The sequence below is a fragment of the Ctenopharyngodon idella genome, chromosome 13 (genome assembly GCF_019924925.1).
Source record: "Ctenopharyngodon idella isolate HZGC_01 chromosome 13, HZGC01, whole genome shotgun sequence".
Classification (NCBI taxonomy): Eukaryota; Metazoa; Chordata; class Actinopteri; order Cypriniformes; family Xenocyprididae; genus Ctenopharyngodon; species Ctenopharyngodon idella.
In genome coordinates this window covers 26,343,784-26,361,107 of record NC_067232.1, presented here as the reverse complement: position 1 = coordinate 26,361,107, position 17,324 = coordinate 26,343,784, and the positions used below count along the sequence as shown (strand labels likewise).

The 17,324-nt window shown below is 37.1% G+C and overlaps 1 protein-coding gene across 13 annotated transcripts in view; it reads right to left on the bottom strand.

The window, feature by feature from the left end:
- Positions 1-3,119: 3,119 nt before the first annotated feature.
- blnk (B cell linker) overlaps positions 3,120-17,324 on the bottom strand; it is a 29,155-nt gene continuing 14,950 nt past the window's right edge. For 2 of the 13 annotated variants that reach the window (XM_051916844.1, XM_051916848.1), the window contains 22 exons: positions 16,388-16,453; positions 15,588-15,644; positions 15,072-15,118; positions 14,616-14,740; positions 13,748-13,880; positions 12,147-12,250; positions 12,000-12,072; positions 11,828-11,884; positions 11,723-11,745; positions 11,311-11,333; positions 11,010-11,069; positions 10,675-10,705; positions 9,188-9,230; positions 9,022-9,094; positions 8,908-8,935; positions 8,781-8,811; positions 8,310-8,400; positions 8,186-8,217; positions 8,026-8,075; positions 7,737-7,820; positions 5,293-5,448; positions 3,120-3,763 (listed from right to left, as the gene is read on the bottom strand). In XM_051916844.1, the coding sequence (XP_051772804.1) occupies positions 3,647-3,763; positions 5,293-5,448; positions 7,737-7,820; positions 8,026-8,075; positions 8,186-8,217; positions 8,310-8,400; positions 8,781-8,811; positions 8,908-8,935; positions 9,022-9,094; positions 9,188-9,230; positions 10,675-10,705; positions 11,010-11,069; positions 11,311-11,333; positions 11,723-11,745; positions 11,828-11,884; positions 12,000-12,072; positions 12,147-12,250; positions 13,748-13,880; positions 14,616-14,740; positions 15,072-15,118; positions 15,588-15,644; positions 16,388-16,453 (1,504 nt within the window). In that variant the 3' untranslated portion in view covers positions 3,120-3,646. Of the gene's footprint in view, positions 3,764-5,292; positions 5,449-7,736; positions 7,903-8,025; positions 8,076-8,185; positions 8,218-8,309; positions 8,401-8,780; positions 8,812-8,907; positions 8,936-9,021; positions 9,095-9,187; positions 9,231-10,674; positions 10,706-11,009; positions 11,070-11,310; positions 11,334-11,722; positions 11,746-11,827; positions 11,885-11,999; positions 12,073-12,146; positions 12,251-13,747; positions 13,881-14,615; positions 14,741-15,071; positions 15,490-15,587; positions 15,645-16,387; positions 16,454-17,324 lie in introns of those variants that run through there. The other 11 variants (XM_051916847.1, XM_051916852.1, XM_051916846.1 and 8 more) reach the window with 8 other exon arrangements.

The window sequence follows — 17,324 nt, the reverse complement described above, 5'->3', positions numbered from 1 at the left end:
ATGAAAAAGGACAACATATACTGCACATTTGTGGTCTGTTCTCCCGATATAATTTACGATATATCCCATTAATAATTCACTGGAATGCACGAAGAATCTCTCATTTTTCTCCTCAAAGCTTCACGGCTCTTTCCAGGTTTGTTTTCACAGGTAAATACAATTAATTATCTGTAAAAATGATGGAAATCACTTTGAAATAGTATCACGCAATGCTGAAGTTCATGAACATTTTTTATTAAGGCAATGTATATTACATAATACAGATATATATCACTATAGTTCTATTTAACCCGTCCGTTATTGCTGTGGAAAGACTGATTTATTGATTTATTTTTCATGGCCTGTTGAAACTACCTTGTTGATGCTTTTACACTTTTAAATGTCCTTTTAATGTTCGTTGGTTGAAGGGTGAGTAGAATGTCATCTCATTGTACCCAGTTTAAAAAGAAAACGTATTATTGCGTTCATAGAGCGAGCCTTTCACTGACTGTTTACAGCTTAATGGAAGTTACACCCATAATTCGCGCAAAGCGTCGTGGGGCGTAGGAATAAGGTGGATAGCTTGTCAAATTTACCCCTATTTGGGTGTGAGCAAAAACACGCTGTTTTTGTGTGTGTCCCTTTAAATGCAAATGAGCTGCTGCTCCCTCCGCTTTCCAGAAGAGGGCGGAGCTTTAACAGCTCGCGCTTCGGTTGCTCAACAACAACAAAGCTGGAGAATCTCAGGCAGCCAAAATGAGGATTGTCAGTAACGGTGTTCAGCCTTACATTGTTCAAACCAGAGTCGACACTGATGGAGAGACTCAGGAAGAAGTTACAACTTTTAGAATGAAACTGGATGTTTCTGAATGGTTAGTGGATAAATTTATGTAGTTGCTGTGGAGTTGATTCAACTCATCGACTAGCATGTTCCGTCATGTTAATCTTTTGTGCAAAACCCGTATGGACGCCCACTATACATGGCGTACCTTTTTGCAAAACAGAGTTATACACATCCGGCTAACATTTATGATTGCTATCAAATGCTGTTAATGGTCTAATATATATTTTTTTTTTCCAAAATATCGCTCAGACAGAAACGCTCCTTTTTTTTTTTAGCAATCGAGCTTGCCAACTTGCAGGCTATCCAAGCTAACCAGACTCTAGATAGTGTTCAGTGCTCGTCTGTGCAGACAATGACAGAACAGTTAGCATGCTTTGCTCAAACTTTTGCCATAGCGTTAGAACTGGTACACCATTGTTGCTTGCGAAAACAAAATGGCGGCGCCGTGGGTGGAAACTTGCAGATTAAGGCGCGGTAATGTGAGCGAATTCTGAGCAGCTCGTTTTTTTTTTTTTTTTTTTCTTCACATTCTTGCAGAGTAAGGCTTGCCAAAGTTCTTCTGGAAGTTCTTCTGGAGAGAACAAGCATTATGTAACTGGGTACTGTTATCTGTAGGATTTAGATGACATACAGGTGCTGGTCATATAATTAGAATATCATCAAAAAGTTCATTTTTTTATTATAAATTATTTTTAAAAATGAAACTTTCATATATTCTAGATTCCCTACATGTAAAGTAAAACATTTCAAAAGTTTTTTTTAAAAATTTGATGAATAGAGCGTACAGCTCATGAAAGTCCAAAATCCAGTATTTCAAAATATTAGAATATTTCCTAAGATCAATCAAAAAATGGATTTGCAAAACAGAAAAGTTCAAGTTCTTTAAAGTATGTTCTTTTGTGCACTCAATACTTGATCGGCAGGACATATTACAGCAAATGACTTGCTCCTAGCACAAATTACTGCATCAGTGAAGTGTGGCATGGAAGTGATCAGCCTGTGGCACTGCTGAGGCACTATTGAGCCTTCAGATCATCTGTATATTGTTGGATCAACTGTTTCTCATCTTTCTCTTGAAAATATCCCATAGATTCAGGTCAGGCATGTTGGCTGGCCAATAAAGCACAGTAATATCATGGTCAGCAAACCACTTGGAAGTGGTTTTTGCACTGTGGGCAGGTGCTAAAGTCCTGCTGGAAAAGGAAATCAGCATCTCCATAAAGCTTGTCAGCAGATGGAAGCATAAAGTGCTCCAAAATCTCCTGGAAGATGGCTGCATTGACTTTGCACTTGATAAAACACAATGGACCAACACCAGCAGACGTCACGGCCCCCCCCAAATCATTATTGACTTCAGAAACTTCACACTAGACTTCAAGCAGCTTGGATTCTGTGCCTCTCCAGTCTTCCTTCAGACTCTGGGACCATGATTTCAACATGAAATGCAAAATTTACTTTTATCTGAAAAGAGGACTTTCGACTACTGTTCACTGTCCAGTTCTTTTTCTCCTTAGCCCAGGTAAGATGCTTCTGACGTTGTCTCTGGTTCAGAAGTGGCTTGGTAGTCCTTTTCCTGAAGATGTCTGAGTGTGGTGACTCTTGATGCGCTGACTCCGGCTTCATTCTACTCATTGTGAAGCTCTCCCAAGTGTTTGAATTGGCTTTACTTGACAGTATTCTCAAGCTTGCGGTCATCCCTGTTGCTTGTGCACCTTTGCCTACCCAATTTCTTCCTTCCAGTCAACTTTGCATTTAATATGCTTTGATACATCACTCTGTAAACAGCCACCCCATTCAGTAATGACCTTCTGTGACTTACTCTCTTTGTGGAGGGTGTCAATGATTGTCTCCTGGACCATTGCCAAGTCAGCAGTCTTCCCCATTAGTGTGGTTTCAAAGAACAGAAGATACCCGGAATTTATACTGTAGGGATGGTCATTTAATGAAACTCAAATGTAAATATTCTAATATTTTGAGATACTGGATTTTGGACTTTCATTAGCTGTACGCTCTAATCAACAAATTTAAAAAAAAAAACTTTTGAAATGTTTTACTTTACATGTAGGGAATCTAGAATATATGAAAGTTTCATTTTTTTAAAATAATTTACAATAAAAAAATGAACTTTTTCACGATATTCTAATTATATGACCAGCACCTGTACTCTTGCAAAACAGACATAATGCTCCAAAGAATATTTGCATTTGACCCACTTCGCTGAGACTCACGTGACAACTTGTGTAAAATAGTTTTAATTCATATAAATAATTTTAATGACCATAGTACACAACAATAATTTTAAGTAAAAAGTTTCATATTTATTTTCACTGCACACACCTTGGTAAAACAAAATGTTTACGATTCAACAACACATAAACATAAACTGTACAACTGTACCTTATTTGCATATTTTCATATAGGCTTAACATCACACTCTTCTCTGCTTTTTCAGGATGGTTTGCACAGAACGTGTTTTGTGTTCTAGTGCGCTGTATTTTTAAATCATTTCTCTATGTAAACATGCGCAACTCTGACTTCTTTCACCGTTGCGCTGCTTCGGCGTCTCACGCTCTTGCACACCGCGTTGTTTTCATTCTGCTACGCTGCTGTTTTCGAAAGCACGAGCGCGTCCTGTGCGAACTGCCCGTTACCTGTCATTTAGTAAAATAAGTTATAAAAGTAGCAGCAAGTCCTAGCTTTGCAAGCGTGGATGTGTTTCCATCATCTACTATTAAGGTAAGATGTGAAACTGTTACACAGTTGAATGTCAGTACAGTTATATTTGTCAGGCTGCAGCATCTTCAGATTCACGTTCTTGTTGTTTCATGGCTTCACTGCATGCCTGAGTTTGGTGGAGTCTTTGGTGTTGCTCTGCGAGTCAACCAGCACTAGAGGATTCTTCTGGTGGTTCTCAATAATGTCAGAAACGCTGCTGAAACGCTTGGGAGTAAGAGAAATGATAGTTTAGTGACTGACAGCTGACAACTTTTACCTCTTCTTGCCACATGCAATGTATTTGGACACTTAAGGGATTATTTCACTTCAAAATTTCCTGATAATTTACTCACCCCCATGTCATCCAAGATGTTCATGTCTTTCTTTCTTCAGTCGAAAAGAAATTAAGGTTTTTGAGGAAAACATTCCAGGATTTCTCTCCATATAGTGGACTTCACTGGGGTTCAACGGGTTGAAGGTCCAAATGTCAGTTTCAGTGCAGCTTCAAAGAGCTCTACACGATCCCAGACGAGGAATAAGAGTCTTATCTAGCGAAACAATCGGTCATTTTCTAAAAAAAATAAAAATGTATTTACTTTAACCACAAATGCTCGTCTTGCACTGCTCTGCAATGCGCCACGCATTACGTAATCACGTTGGAAAGGTCACGCGTGACGTAGATGGAAGTACTGAGGTAGGGCGAAAAACTCCAACTCGCAATCTCATTTTCTCCTCCAACTTCAAAATCATCCGACATCGTTGTTTTACCTTTTTTGTAAAGGGCGTTTGACTTAATCTTTGCACGTTTGCTTTGTAAACACTGGATCGGTACTTCTGCCTACGTCACGCGTGACCTTTCCAACATGATTACGTAATGCGTGGCGCATCGCAGAGCAGTGCAAGATGAGCATTTGTGGTTAAAAAGTAAATACATTTTTATTTTTCTTTAGAAAATGACCGATGGTTTCTCTAGATAAGACTCTTATTCCTCGTCTGGGATCATGTAGAGCTCTTTGAAGCTGCACTGAAACTGACATTTGGACCTTCAACCCGTTGAACCTCAGTAAAGTCCACTATATGGAGAAAAATGTTTTCCTCAAAAACCTTAATTTCTTTTCAACTGAAGAAAGAAAGACATGAACATCTTGGATGACATGGGGGTGAGTAAATTATCAGGACATTTTAATTCTGAAGTGAACTAGGCTAATCCTTTAAGTCGCACTCGTCTGAATGCGGCGTGCAGCGCAAAACTTTCATTTTTAAATGTGACCATGAAATCAAAATGTATGGAATCTTGCAGTATTTATTATAAATTATTTATCCATGCACAGTTTAAAAAAAATTAACGTGCCCTAGTAATCTTAAATAATCAAAATAACTTCCCCTGCCTCTTGCAGCGAGGGCAGGGGCAACCTGTCAGTCACATGAGGTCCAATCAAGTGTGAGTATCTGCAGGTTTGGGCATGCTAAAAGGTCTTTACAATTGGTTGTGAAAGCTGCCCGAGTAGGGTTAGGGGGTAGTTTCTGTTGAAGCATTTCATTTTTCGACACACCCATTTCTCTGACCTACAACTATCCAATCAGCTGTCTCCAATCAATTCCCCATGGCCAAAAGTCCTGCCCTACATTTGTCCATTTCACTCGGATATGTCACAATAGGGAATAAAAGACTATCGCAACTTCTGTTTAGTGTTTAATGCTGTTTAGTGTCCAAATACTTTTTGGGGTCAGTGTATCACCATGTCCTTCTTTACCTCTTCTCCTTGTTTTTCTTTCCCCAAAGCATATTGTTTGTTGGAAGCGATGTAGCGGACAGGGATGTTGTAAACTCTGCTGTTGTAAAACACCACCAGGGTGTACGGCTGCTGTGCATCTACACCAGAGCTCTTCCTGAGTAGAAAAGACCCATCCTGAAATACAATCAGACATAAGGAAATTTACATTCATGCATTTAGCAGATGCTTTTCTCCAAAGTGACTAGTTGCATTGCATTCAAGCTATACACTTTATCAGCTCATGCATTCCCTGGGAAAAAAAACCCAATGCTCTACTGTTTGAGCTACAGGAATGATAGCAGCCAGTATTAATTTGGTGATTTGTGATGTTTTAAGATTATCTGCATCGTTTGATAACCATTTGGCAAACTAGTGTTTGTTCCACATTTCTAAAGTCTGCCAACAGTCTTGTCAATGTCCTTATTTTCTGGTTTTGAATATATTAGTGCATTTTAAGTTCATTTATTTTCTACAATTCTTTCTCATTTGCTGTCATGAACCCTTTTCACATTTTTGGGGGTTCTCAGAAGCGGAATTCGTATATAATGGTGAACGTAAATTTTTTCATTCCCAGTAGCAAAAGAAAAAAATCCACAACAGTGTTTCTGTGACTTTTTTTTTCTCAAAAGAGGAAAAAATATGAGATTGAATATGTCGATCAGAAGAGAAAAATGTGTCAAATTTGCTGTCACTCCCTCAGCCGTTTTATTAGAAAAACTCACACAGAAGGGATGCTCCAATCATTCGGCCGCAGATTGGTATCAGCCGAAAATCACGTTCTATGACTCGGTAATCACTAAATTTTGCCAATTTGACGACGTAAAACTGTAAAAAGTTGCTGCCAGTGCACATGTAAAATGTTTACAGATGAGGCCATGTTCTGCTTTGTAACTTTGTGAAACATTAGTAAACCATAGTAAATCGCACAACTTTATTTAGAGCAGGTTGTAAAATGAGCCAACGCACAAAATAACATGAATCCTCACGGAGTGACATTGACATGCTGCTTGGCTAAAGCTATAGGACTTCTGGGATCATAAAACAGTGTTTTCCAATGTAATTTGGAAGTTTATCAAATGGAAACTGGGGCTGCGTATGAAATCGCATGCTTCCCTACTATATAGTAGGTGAAAAACAGTATGTGACAAAAGTAGTATGTCCATATTCACAGAACTCATAAAAGAGTATAAAAAAGTACCCGGATGACCTAATTCTTCTGGCGAGATTCTGAAGTGTGCATATGATGGACACTTTACTATCCCATGAGGCCACAGGAGAGGATTTATGAATGGCAGTGAAGTGACACTGGTCTGTCACATGACAATGACAACATATAGTACGTCTGGATTACCTACATACATTCATAATATATCGAACATACTTTTTTTTTTTTAGCGCTCAGAAAGTAAGACTTTAAAAAAAAAAAAAAAAAAAAGGCTACCATGGTTCCAAATGCCATAACTTCTTGCAGATGCAGTTGACATGAATGTGAACAAGCCCAGACTTGATTTTAAGACATGTCATATGTGATCCTGGACCACAAAACCAGTCATAAAGTCGCACTGGTATATTTGTAGCAATAGCCAACAATACATTGTATGGGTCAAAATTATCGATTTTTCTTCTTTTATGCCAAAAATCATTAGGATATTAAGTAAAGATCATGTTCCATGAAGATATTTTGTCAATTTCCAACCGTAAATATATTTATTTTTGTGAGTGGATATGCATTGCTAAGGACTTCATTTGGACAACTTCAAAGGCGATTTTCTCAATATTTATTTTTTTTGCACCCTCAGATTTCAGATTTTCAAATAGTTGACCAAATATTGTCCTAACAAACCATACATCAATGGAAAGCTTATTTATTCAGCTTTCAGATGTTGTATAAATCTCAATTTAAAAAAATTGACCCTTATGACTGGTTTTGTGGTCCAGGGGTCACATATGTACTTTCTAATCATGTCAAGCATGAATAGTAACAAAATAAATCAATACATTGCATCACTTTTTCTTGGGTATTCTCAGCAGTTTTTTTTTTTTGTTGTTGTAGAGTTATAAGCCATTACTTTTAAGTATGCCACTTGATATAATGTGAAATCTTAAAAAATGCCTTCAGGGTGTTAAAGGGTTAACAGTGACAATCAGAGCTTACATATCACTTATAAAGCTTGAATGATCAGGAATGGTATCGTCCGATTATGATGACAAGAAATCGGTAGTCGGTTATATAACATGAAATGCAGTGTTGTAATTGTACATAGAATGATCAAAATATAAAATTTTTTTTTGCTAGATTTACAATGTTAATAACTTTGGAAAGGTCCATTAACTTGCTTCTATTGCATTTGCTGGAATTTAGAATGCAATGTTATTCAAAGTAGCTTTGTAAAATGCAGCAGTGTTATTTTTGTGCAACATGCCTTAGCTGAGCGTATGAGAGCGTCCTCTGCTGTCTTGCGGTCACAGCTGCTGGCATACCAAACCTTTTTATACACACCAGCTTCCTGTGTGAGAGAACAGGATTACTTAGACTGACAGAGTAAGTGCATGCTGGGATGTTCTTGATTATAGTACTTGTGCTGCAAACTGAGACACACAAACATCAGGGTCATTTTTCATTCTCTGTCAAAGCCAAACCTTGTTGATTTAAAAAATGAAAAGACCGCATAAATGCATTTAAAGTGAAGTTAGAAACAGTATTTTAATCACCTCCTCAGCATCTCTAGCTGATCTGCTGTCTGAAGGCAACGTCCCTCTGCCTGTATAAATAATATTAATTAACAAACAGAAAAGGAAAGACTTGATAGCTCTGTTAGTAAGCTCTGATGTTTATTGCATCTATTACAAACTGAAAAAGTGTGAATCTTACTCTGGGAGGGAAGCTGTCGAGGCAGAGGCATCCTATAGCAGAAAAGGAGTTTGGTTCTGGTTAGTAATATTGTGGTAGTTTATGCTTACGGTCGAAAATTAAACCTTTGTCAGTGGTTTCTTACTTGGCTCGATGGAACCCCGTTGGCGATGGGTTCACCATGGTGTCCGGTGGGCTTCGTGATACAGCTAATGATGATGTTTTAGTTGATGAGACTGTAACAGAGAACATAGGACTATTAGTAGATGACTTTAAACCAATAAAAGGTCATAGTTGACATTGCACTTTATAAACGTCCTGGAAACTCTCATGTTGGTTACAAGCCACAACAAGTCATTGGCTATATTCAGAAATGCATAGCTCTACCAGTACTATTTGTGCAGTGTGCTTATTTTCTGTATGTATGCAACTATGCGTGCAATGATCTGCCAAATCGTGCATTATATAACAGAGCTTACTTTGTGGAACAATGCATCAGTTTGACTACCAAAAGTTGACCTAACTTCGATGTGTTATAATCTTAAACATAAATCTTGTATGCCTGAACATAGGCATTGCTTTTGTTATTCTCATTATGAGGGATTTTGATAATTACCTTCACTCTCTCTTTGAAGAATGCTTGGTTTCTGCAATAATGGATGAGTATTTTCAGAAAATGTTTTTAATTTGAAATAATTCATGACTGTTTTTAAAGAAATTAGAGAAGATAATTGAGTGTGTACCGGTATCGAAGCAGGATTTGGTTTCTTCCTAAAACAACAGGAGTGATGAACTGTTAGTGAACCTGATATTATGGCAGAGTTTTTATATTATAGTTCAGGGTTTACGGGTCTTACAGGTCTCTAGGCCGAGGTGTCGGTATTGATGTTCTCCGGGCATCCGTGGTCTCCTCGGGTCTTTCGTTAACACCTAACGAGTGTCAGACACGTGTTGCATAGGTTTGTTTTTCAATAGAGATCTTACTGTATTCATTTGCTCAGGTTTAGTGTAACTGATACTCACTTTCATCTGCGTCACACACCTCATACTCGTCCTCTGATTGTTCCTGCTCAGACACAACAGTGGAACAAGACCGTCAGCATATTCTCAATGCAAAACATGCATTTTGCGCTGTTAATTATGTGCATATAGGTCTGATCGCTTATTTACATGCAAATCGCGTGTACATATTGTAAAGGCTGGTAACACTTTACAGTAAGGTCTCATTTGTAAACATTAGTCAATGCATTAGCTAAGATGAACTAACAATGATATATATACTGTATAACATTATGACCCCTTCTTAATATTGTGTTGGTCCCTCTTTTGCAGCCAAAACAGCCCTGACCCTTCGAGTCATGGACTCCACTAGACCCCTGAAGGTGTGCTGTGGTATCTGACTCCAAGATGTTAGCAGCAGATCCTTTAAGTCCTGTAAGTTGCGAGGTGGAGCCTCCATGGATCGGACTTGTTTGTTCAGCACATCCCACAGATGCTCGATTGGATTGAGATCTGGGGAATTTGGAGGCCAAGTCAACACCTCAAACTCGTTGTTGTGCTCCTCAAACCATTCCTGAACCATTTTTGCTTTGTGGCAGGACGCATTATCCTGCTGAAAGAGGCCACAGCCACCAGGGAATACCGCTTCCATGAAAGGGTGTACATGGTCTGCAACAATGCTTAGGTAGGTGGTACGTGTCAAAGTAACATCCACATGAATGACAGGACCAAAGGTTTCCCAGGCTTGCCTTCTTCCCATAGTGCATCCTGGTGCCATGTGTTCCCCAGGTAAGCGACGCACATGCACCCGGCCATCCACGTGATGTAAAAGAAAATGTGATTCATCAGACCAGGCCACCTTCTTCCATTGCTCCGTGGTCCAGTTCTGATGCTCACGTGCCCACTGTTGTTGCTTTCGGTGGTTGACAGGGGTCAGCATGGGCACCCTGACTGGTCTGCAGCTATGCAGCTCCATACGCAACAAACTGTGATGCACTGTGTATTCTGACACCTTTCTATCAGAACCAGCATTAACTTCTTGAGCAATTTGAGCTACAGTAGCTCGTCTGTTGGATCGGACCACACGGGCCAGCCATCAATGAGCATTGGCCGCCCATGACCCTGTCGCTGGTTCACCACTGTTCCTTCCTTGGAGCACTTTTGATAGATACTGACCACTGCAGACCGGGAACACCCCTCAAGAGCTGCAGTTTTGGAGATGCTCTTACCCAGTCGTCTAGCCATCACAATTTGGCTCTTGTCAAACTCTCTCAAATCCTTACGATTGCCCATTTTTCCTGCTTCTAACACATCAACTTTGAGGACAAAATGTTCACTTGCTGCCTAATATATCCCACCCACTAACAGGTGCCGTGATGAAGAGATGATCAGTGTTATTCACTTCACCTGTCAGTGCTCATAATGTTATTATGTTTTTTTTTTTTTTTTACTATTAGTAGTAGCAGCAGTTCTTGCTTATATTATTGATGATTTAATTGATCAATACTCACTGGAGTCATTGTTGGCCTTCTGGTGTGCATTCTGTATGAATAGATAAAACATGAAAACGTTTTTCATTTGTGCATTAAACTCTTTCCTTTAATACATTTATCTCAGTTATATTTTGTAGTGTTCTGACAGATGGCTGTGACATTTTAAAATGTTTTGCATTGTTAGATAACCAAAGTAATGAAAAAATAAGAATATATGCAGCTATTGTATTGTGATAGAAACTATTAAAATGGTAAATGTTTGCAAGGGAGCTGAATAATTGAACTACTGTGTTAAATGCAATGCTAATTAAGCGGTTTGTAATTGTCATCAGTTAAGAATTACTGCATAATACCGTGGACTGGCTTTAGGGGGCGCCATCTGCATGTTCGGCTGAAGAGTCGCATTACTTCTGCTGATAAGAATAGAACATTGACAGAGAACATCAAAATAAAAGAGGGAAGCATGTGCTGTGTCTCACTAACAAATGAAATGAGGAAGTTTAGGAGTCAAGTTTGACCGAATATAGTGTGGATTTTAATGTGAATGTATAGCAACATCTTCACGCACTGTGAAGTGTAATTGAATTACTCCCATAATTACTGACAAGTTTAATGTGTGTAATTTAAATAAGATAGTTAATTTGGAAGTTTTACCTTTTCTTAGACTGCGAATTCTCCTATAAACAGACACAAAGCATTTTTTTTTTTTCAGAGCATTTATAAAGCAAATTAATTTTAGAAGCTTAAACGACAAATCACATTAAGTCTGTCAAGAACATGTCCATGTCATATTTCATGCCAAAATCATTTAAAAAATTAAATTATTATGCATGGTGGTATTTGTTGTACTACCTGTAATTTATGCTGATTTTAACTAGGATCACCACTGATAAAAATGACACACATATACATATTATGGTATTGAGATTTTGGGGAAAATGTTTCCAATAGGCTTCATTTTCTTGCCAAATACAAACTGCACACAATGCATGTTCTTATTCTTTTATTTTGATTTTGCAGTGAAATATGATCTGAATATATAACCATGACCTGAACAAAAGCTCACCTTCATGTCAGCTTCATAGAAATCTAAAAAGCAATATATGTGGTTTCAATATTTGATCAAAGAAATCTTATGAAACTGTACACTTCTTGAAAAATAATCTCTCACCCGGACCGTTTCCTCGAGTAGGAACACAAGGTTTGACCCCTCTGTTAACCGCCGGCTCTGTAAATAGACCTCATTAGAGCTTGATTTACTAATTGCAGTCATAATAATAATAATAACTCAGTGTGCTACAACGTTTAAAACGCCTTGCATAAGCGTTTCTTTATCATCTCACTTGTTAGTGTTTTCTCAGTGGGGTCAATGTAATTATCTTCATCCATTTCGTCCTCTGGCTCAATGTAATCGCCCTGAACAGAGGAGAGTGAGTGTTGTAGTATCAGGAGTTTATTGTGCGTTAAATTAAAGTGCAAGCCGTTATTACATCATCTTCCTCTGCCAGACTGCGGTGGGTTGGTCGCGGGGGTTTGTGCCTCTGTTGCAGATGGAAAGGAGTGTTTGGTTTTGCCGGCCGACCACGAATGCTGTCTGGTGTAGAAAGACACAGGATGTCTGGTTTTATGTGCCATCACTGCTTAACAGAACTTTCCTTTTGTAGAACTGAACCTTTTAGTGTGATGTCATCAGTTACTCAAAATCATTGCATGTTTTTTAATTCCGTTAAACACAAAAGGAGAACCTTTGAAGAAAGCACAGTCCATACAGTGACCAGGAGCTTTCAAAAAAAAAAAAAAAAGACATTTCATTCTGCAAAACATCTTTAAAACCTTTTGTGTTCCATGGAAGAAAGTCGTACGGCTTTGGAACAACATGTGGGTGAGGAAACGATAGCAGAATTTACATTGTTTTCAGTGAACTAGCCTTTTAAAGTCAACATGAAATGCTGTTTGCACCCCATTTTTCTTGTAAAATTAGATTCAGAGTGAAAAATGTGGGGCAGGACTTAATTTTCAATTATTGAATAGATTACAAAATAAGAGTTCTTGGTAGAGCGGCATGATTCTGGATCACATTTTGAGATCATGATTCTCCGATGATTCTGAACAGACAACTAAACAAAATAACTTGTAATTTACTACAGCTTCTGACAAAATGTTAATTGCTGCAATCCATTTAAAATGTTTAATTTGAATGAATTATTTTTTAAAAATCAGGTTGAATGAATGATTCAATGACTCACTCATAAATACTAAACTTGCTTCATTACCGGATGAATCAGGGTTTTTGAACGAATCACTTGAATGAATGATTCAATGACTCGCTCTTAAATACTTCACTTGTTTCATTACTGGATGAATCTGCATTTTTGAATGAATCTCTTTAATGAATGATTCAATGACAAATACATTTTAACACTCTTTTGTTGCCACCTAACAATGTAATCGATACAGTCATTATATGAAGCATCAAATCACTTTCAGGAGGTGATTTACTCTATTTTGATCACTACCGTAGACATCAGTGTTTATATCCGAAATATAAACTTTTATTCCAGTACTTCTGTGATAATTTAAATATTTGTAACCCGAAAATAATGATACTGTGTGGTTGAAAAGACTGTTTGTGAAGCTGTTTCATGTTTAGATAGCATAACTGCTTTCTCAGATCGAGCATTATCGAGATCATCTTTTAATGATTAATCATGCAGCTCTAGGTCTTGATGACATCTAAAAAAAGTCAAGGTATTACATTTAAATAAAAGATTATGAAATCAAATATTTTGTATAACGTACACTTATGAATCATTCACAGTAAGACCATGAAAATTGACAAAGTAAATGGAGACAGTTTTGATTTCATGCTGACTTTAAAAATAATTTGCGCTACAAACCAGTGTGTTTATTATTACGATAATAAATTAAAATAATATGATAACAAATAACAATTTACAATATCGGACAGTATTTGTACAGTTAAAATAACTAAAAGCAGATGAAATCGGAAGCCTCGACATATTCAGGTTACAAATGTCCACTCTTATGTTAAAAATAAGATGGATAAGATCCATCAAGCCAAGATACTCACCCACATACTCTCCTCTGGGGTTTGTAATGGACGGGCCGACGGTAAAGGCCTTCACACCGCGTCCTTCTGACCTCGGTGGAGGCTCATAGCTGTCGTCATGCTCACCTTGTGGCTCCTCATATGTGTCACTGTCCTGTAATATTAAAGATATTGATCAATGTCTTTCTTGTTTCTCTATATGTTCTGCTTTTACAGCAGTATTAGTGGAGAATTTCACCTAAAGTCATTACTCGTTTCAAATAAATGTTAGTTATATTTATTTTTAATATTTTAAACATGTCTGATAATGTATATAAAAAAGTAGCATTTCTCATTTTTATTTAGTTTAAAGGATTAGTTCACTTTCAAATGAAAATTACCCCAAGCTTTACTCACCCTCAAGCCATCCTAGGTGTATATGACTTTCTTCTTTCTGATGAACACAATCGGAGATATATTAATAATTATCCTGACGCATCCAAGCTTTATAATGGTAGTGAGCGATACCAACGAGTATGAGCCGAAGAAAGTGCTTCCATCCACATTCAGCCATTATAAACGTACTCCACATGGCTCCGGGGGGTTAATAAAGTTCTTCTGAAGTGAAGCGATGCGTTTTGTGTAAAAAACAAATATATTTAACAAGTTATGACGTAAAATATCTAACTTCCGCCAGTCTGCCTTCCGTATTCAACTTACGAAGTAAGTACAACAAGTTATATCTCCGATTGTGTTCGTCTGAAAGAAGATAGTCATATACACCTAGGATGACTTGAGGGTGAGTAAATCATGGGGTAATTTTCATTTCTGGTTGAACTAACCCTGACTAAAAATGAATATTGAATTGCATGTGCATGGACTACAGTTATTAAATTATTACTGATGTTACATTTATATATTTCTCCCGTAAGTGAACTGTGAATTCTTCATCAGCCTGAGATGTGACATTACTGAAGTAAACCAGCGCACTTACAAAATCTGAGTCAGAGTACTTCTCAGTATCCGGAGCCTCGCCTGAAAAGTGACACAACATGGTCGTCATGAGGTCAGTAACTAAATATATTCAGAATGTCGAATGTTGATTTGTCAACACACATTCTTTCACACGGTCTATAAATGCCTTTATAATGAACTACCACTGTGTGAAAACTGATTGTAAGCCTTTTAAGGGCCACCATATTATATTATGCTTTGTTATTTCAAATATCTGAATCAACCTGACTGCATTGGATTACATGAGCTAAAGTCTTTTTTTTTTTTAAGGGTCAGATGATCAAGTAGAAATAGGTGCACATTTTTCAACTGTATATTTTCACTTTCTGTAGTGTAGTTCAGAGAGACTTGCCTTGATAGTCTCTTGCTGGTACTTTTGGAGGTCCTTTCTTCTTTATTCTGAAACAAAATTGAAAATAACCAAAAATACAGCAAGTTCTTGAGAGTTCATTGCTGTTGATATCAGCATATTGTGGATTAGTGATAGTGTGCTGAGTGAGTGAGTGGAATATATTTGTCATTTGTCAGCAATGTTTAAACACCACATCATATAATTGCATGCAATCTACAACATACAAAAGCAAAGACACACAGTGGCAGGATGCAACAGAATAATGAGACGGTTGTTAAAAGCCAGATTATAGTAAGTCATTCCAAAGAAAGACACCACAAAGGTGACGTTACGGTGTCTGTCTGGTGCCATTTCTTCACATACAGACAGAGGAGATCAAGCAGAACCCTTAAAGACTGTTAGCCACCTTATTTTGCAACTGGTTGGATGAAGAAAACAATGATGTTGTAAGACACACATGCTGGATTTTAAGAGTTAGATTCACTGCACATAAACGCAATGAAACATTGATCATACCGGTCCAGCGTACTTCTCCCGGTTTTGAGAATATTAGCTGTTTGTTCGTTCTGAAACCTTAAAAATTAATGAATTAAAAAAACAAAAGAATTCAGTTATTTGTATTGATTAATATTATTTGGTTTGAACTGTGTACTTTATTGTCTTGATAATTTGCATAAGCAAATTTGCATTTCCTAAGGAAAATGTGAGTGTCGTTTGCCTGTGCAAAACACACCTCCACTAAAGCTAGGCTGCTCTTTTTTTCACGGATTTTATTGTGGAAAATTGTAAATACAGTTGCGTAGTAAAGTTCAGACATGAGGAATCATTCATGTATGGAGCGCAAATGGTGCGGAACAAAAATGCATTGAAGTGCACTTGAGTTTCATGTACTTGAGGTTTTGAAAAACCCTTAAGCATGAACAATAGCAACAGTGATACTTGACTTGGCAAACACCGCAAATAATTGCATTTGCAATCAGGAATGAGCCAAAACTGTTTTGGGGGTTTTTATGTTACTATAATGACTGTTTTTGTACAGCAGGTGTCCTTTCATTAATAACATTGCTTGCTATTGTTACAAATAATATTGTTTTGGTTATGCACGCCACACCTAATGGCCTGTTTTGGGACTATTCCTCTGTATGAATAGAGGAAGTGAGAGGAAAGTCACCAGATGTTTCCTCGTGTCTGTTTTCAGACCGACTGTGAGTCAGGACTGATGTCTTTAAGCTCACAACATAAAATACTTAAATGTTTGATTGATAACTTGTCTCCTGTTGTGTTTGAATTCATGTAGTATAGTGAATATAACATACCTTTTTAATCTGTTGAAAAGGCTGTCGTCATTCTTTTTTATATCTTGAACTATTTTTTGGAGTTGCCTGAAAAACAAATCACGATGAGTTAATAAAAGTACATGTACACTACTGTTTAAAAGTGTGGGGTCTGTAAGTGAAAATACAGTAAAAATTTTGAAATATTATTACAATTTAAAATAAATGTTGTCTATGTGAATATATGTTAAAATGTGATTTATTCCTGTAATCAAAGCTTAATTTTCAGCATCATTAAGTGTCACATGATCCTTCAGAAATCATTCTAATATGATGATTTGCTGCTCAAGAAACATTTATGATTATTATCAATGTTGAAAACAGTTGTGCTGCTTCAGATTTTTGTGGAAACTGATACATGTTATTTTTCTTTAATTAATAGAAAGTTTAGTTTTTGAAATGTATATAAATGTCTTTACTGTCAGTTTTGATCAGTTAAATGGATCCTTGTGTAAAGTATTAATTTCTTTCAGAAAAAAAAAAGAAATTACAGGAATTACAGACCCCAAACTTTTTAATGATAGATAGATAGATAGATAGATAGATAGATAGATAGATAGAATGAAAGAAAAGAAAAAAGAACGGTTGTTGTATTTTTAAATGCTATGTTGATTACCAAAATTTTAATTAAAACCGATTACACAAATTTCATGTGCACAAAATAAATATTGACTTCTTTTCAGAATTTTATTTATTACGTTTTGCGTCTTTATAAACCAAAATTAAAAATGAACAGATTAAAGTTGAAATGTTTTCTTTTGTAAAATTGTTTCTCCCACACTTTCGAGAGTCATGTCTCTGAAATTATGATAATAGATGACTTGATTTTAAAACTGAAACGGGCATTGCAGAACACCTGTCCCAACATGGTGATTGGCGAGATTGCTCCCCTTTTGTTAAAAAGTCAGCCCATTCTCAC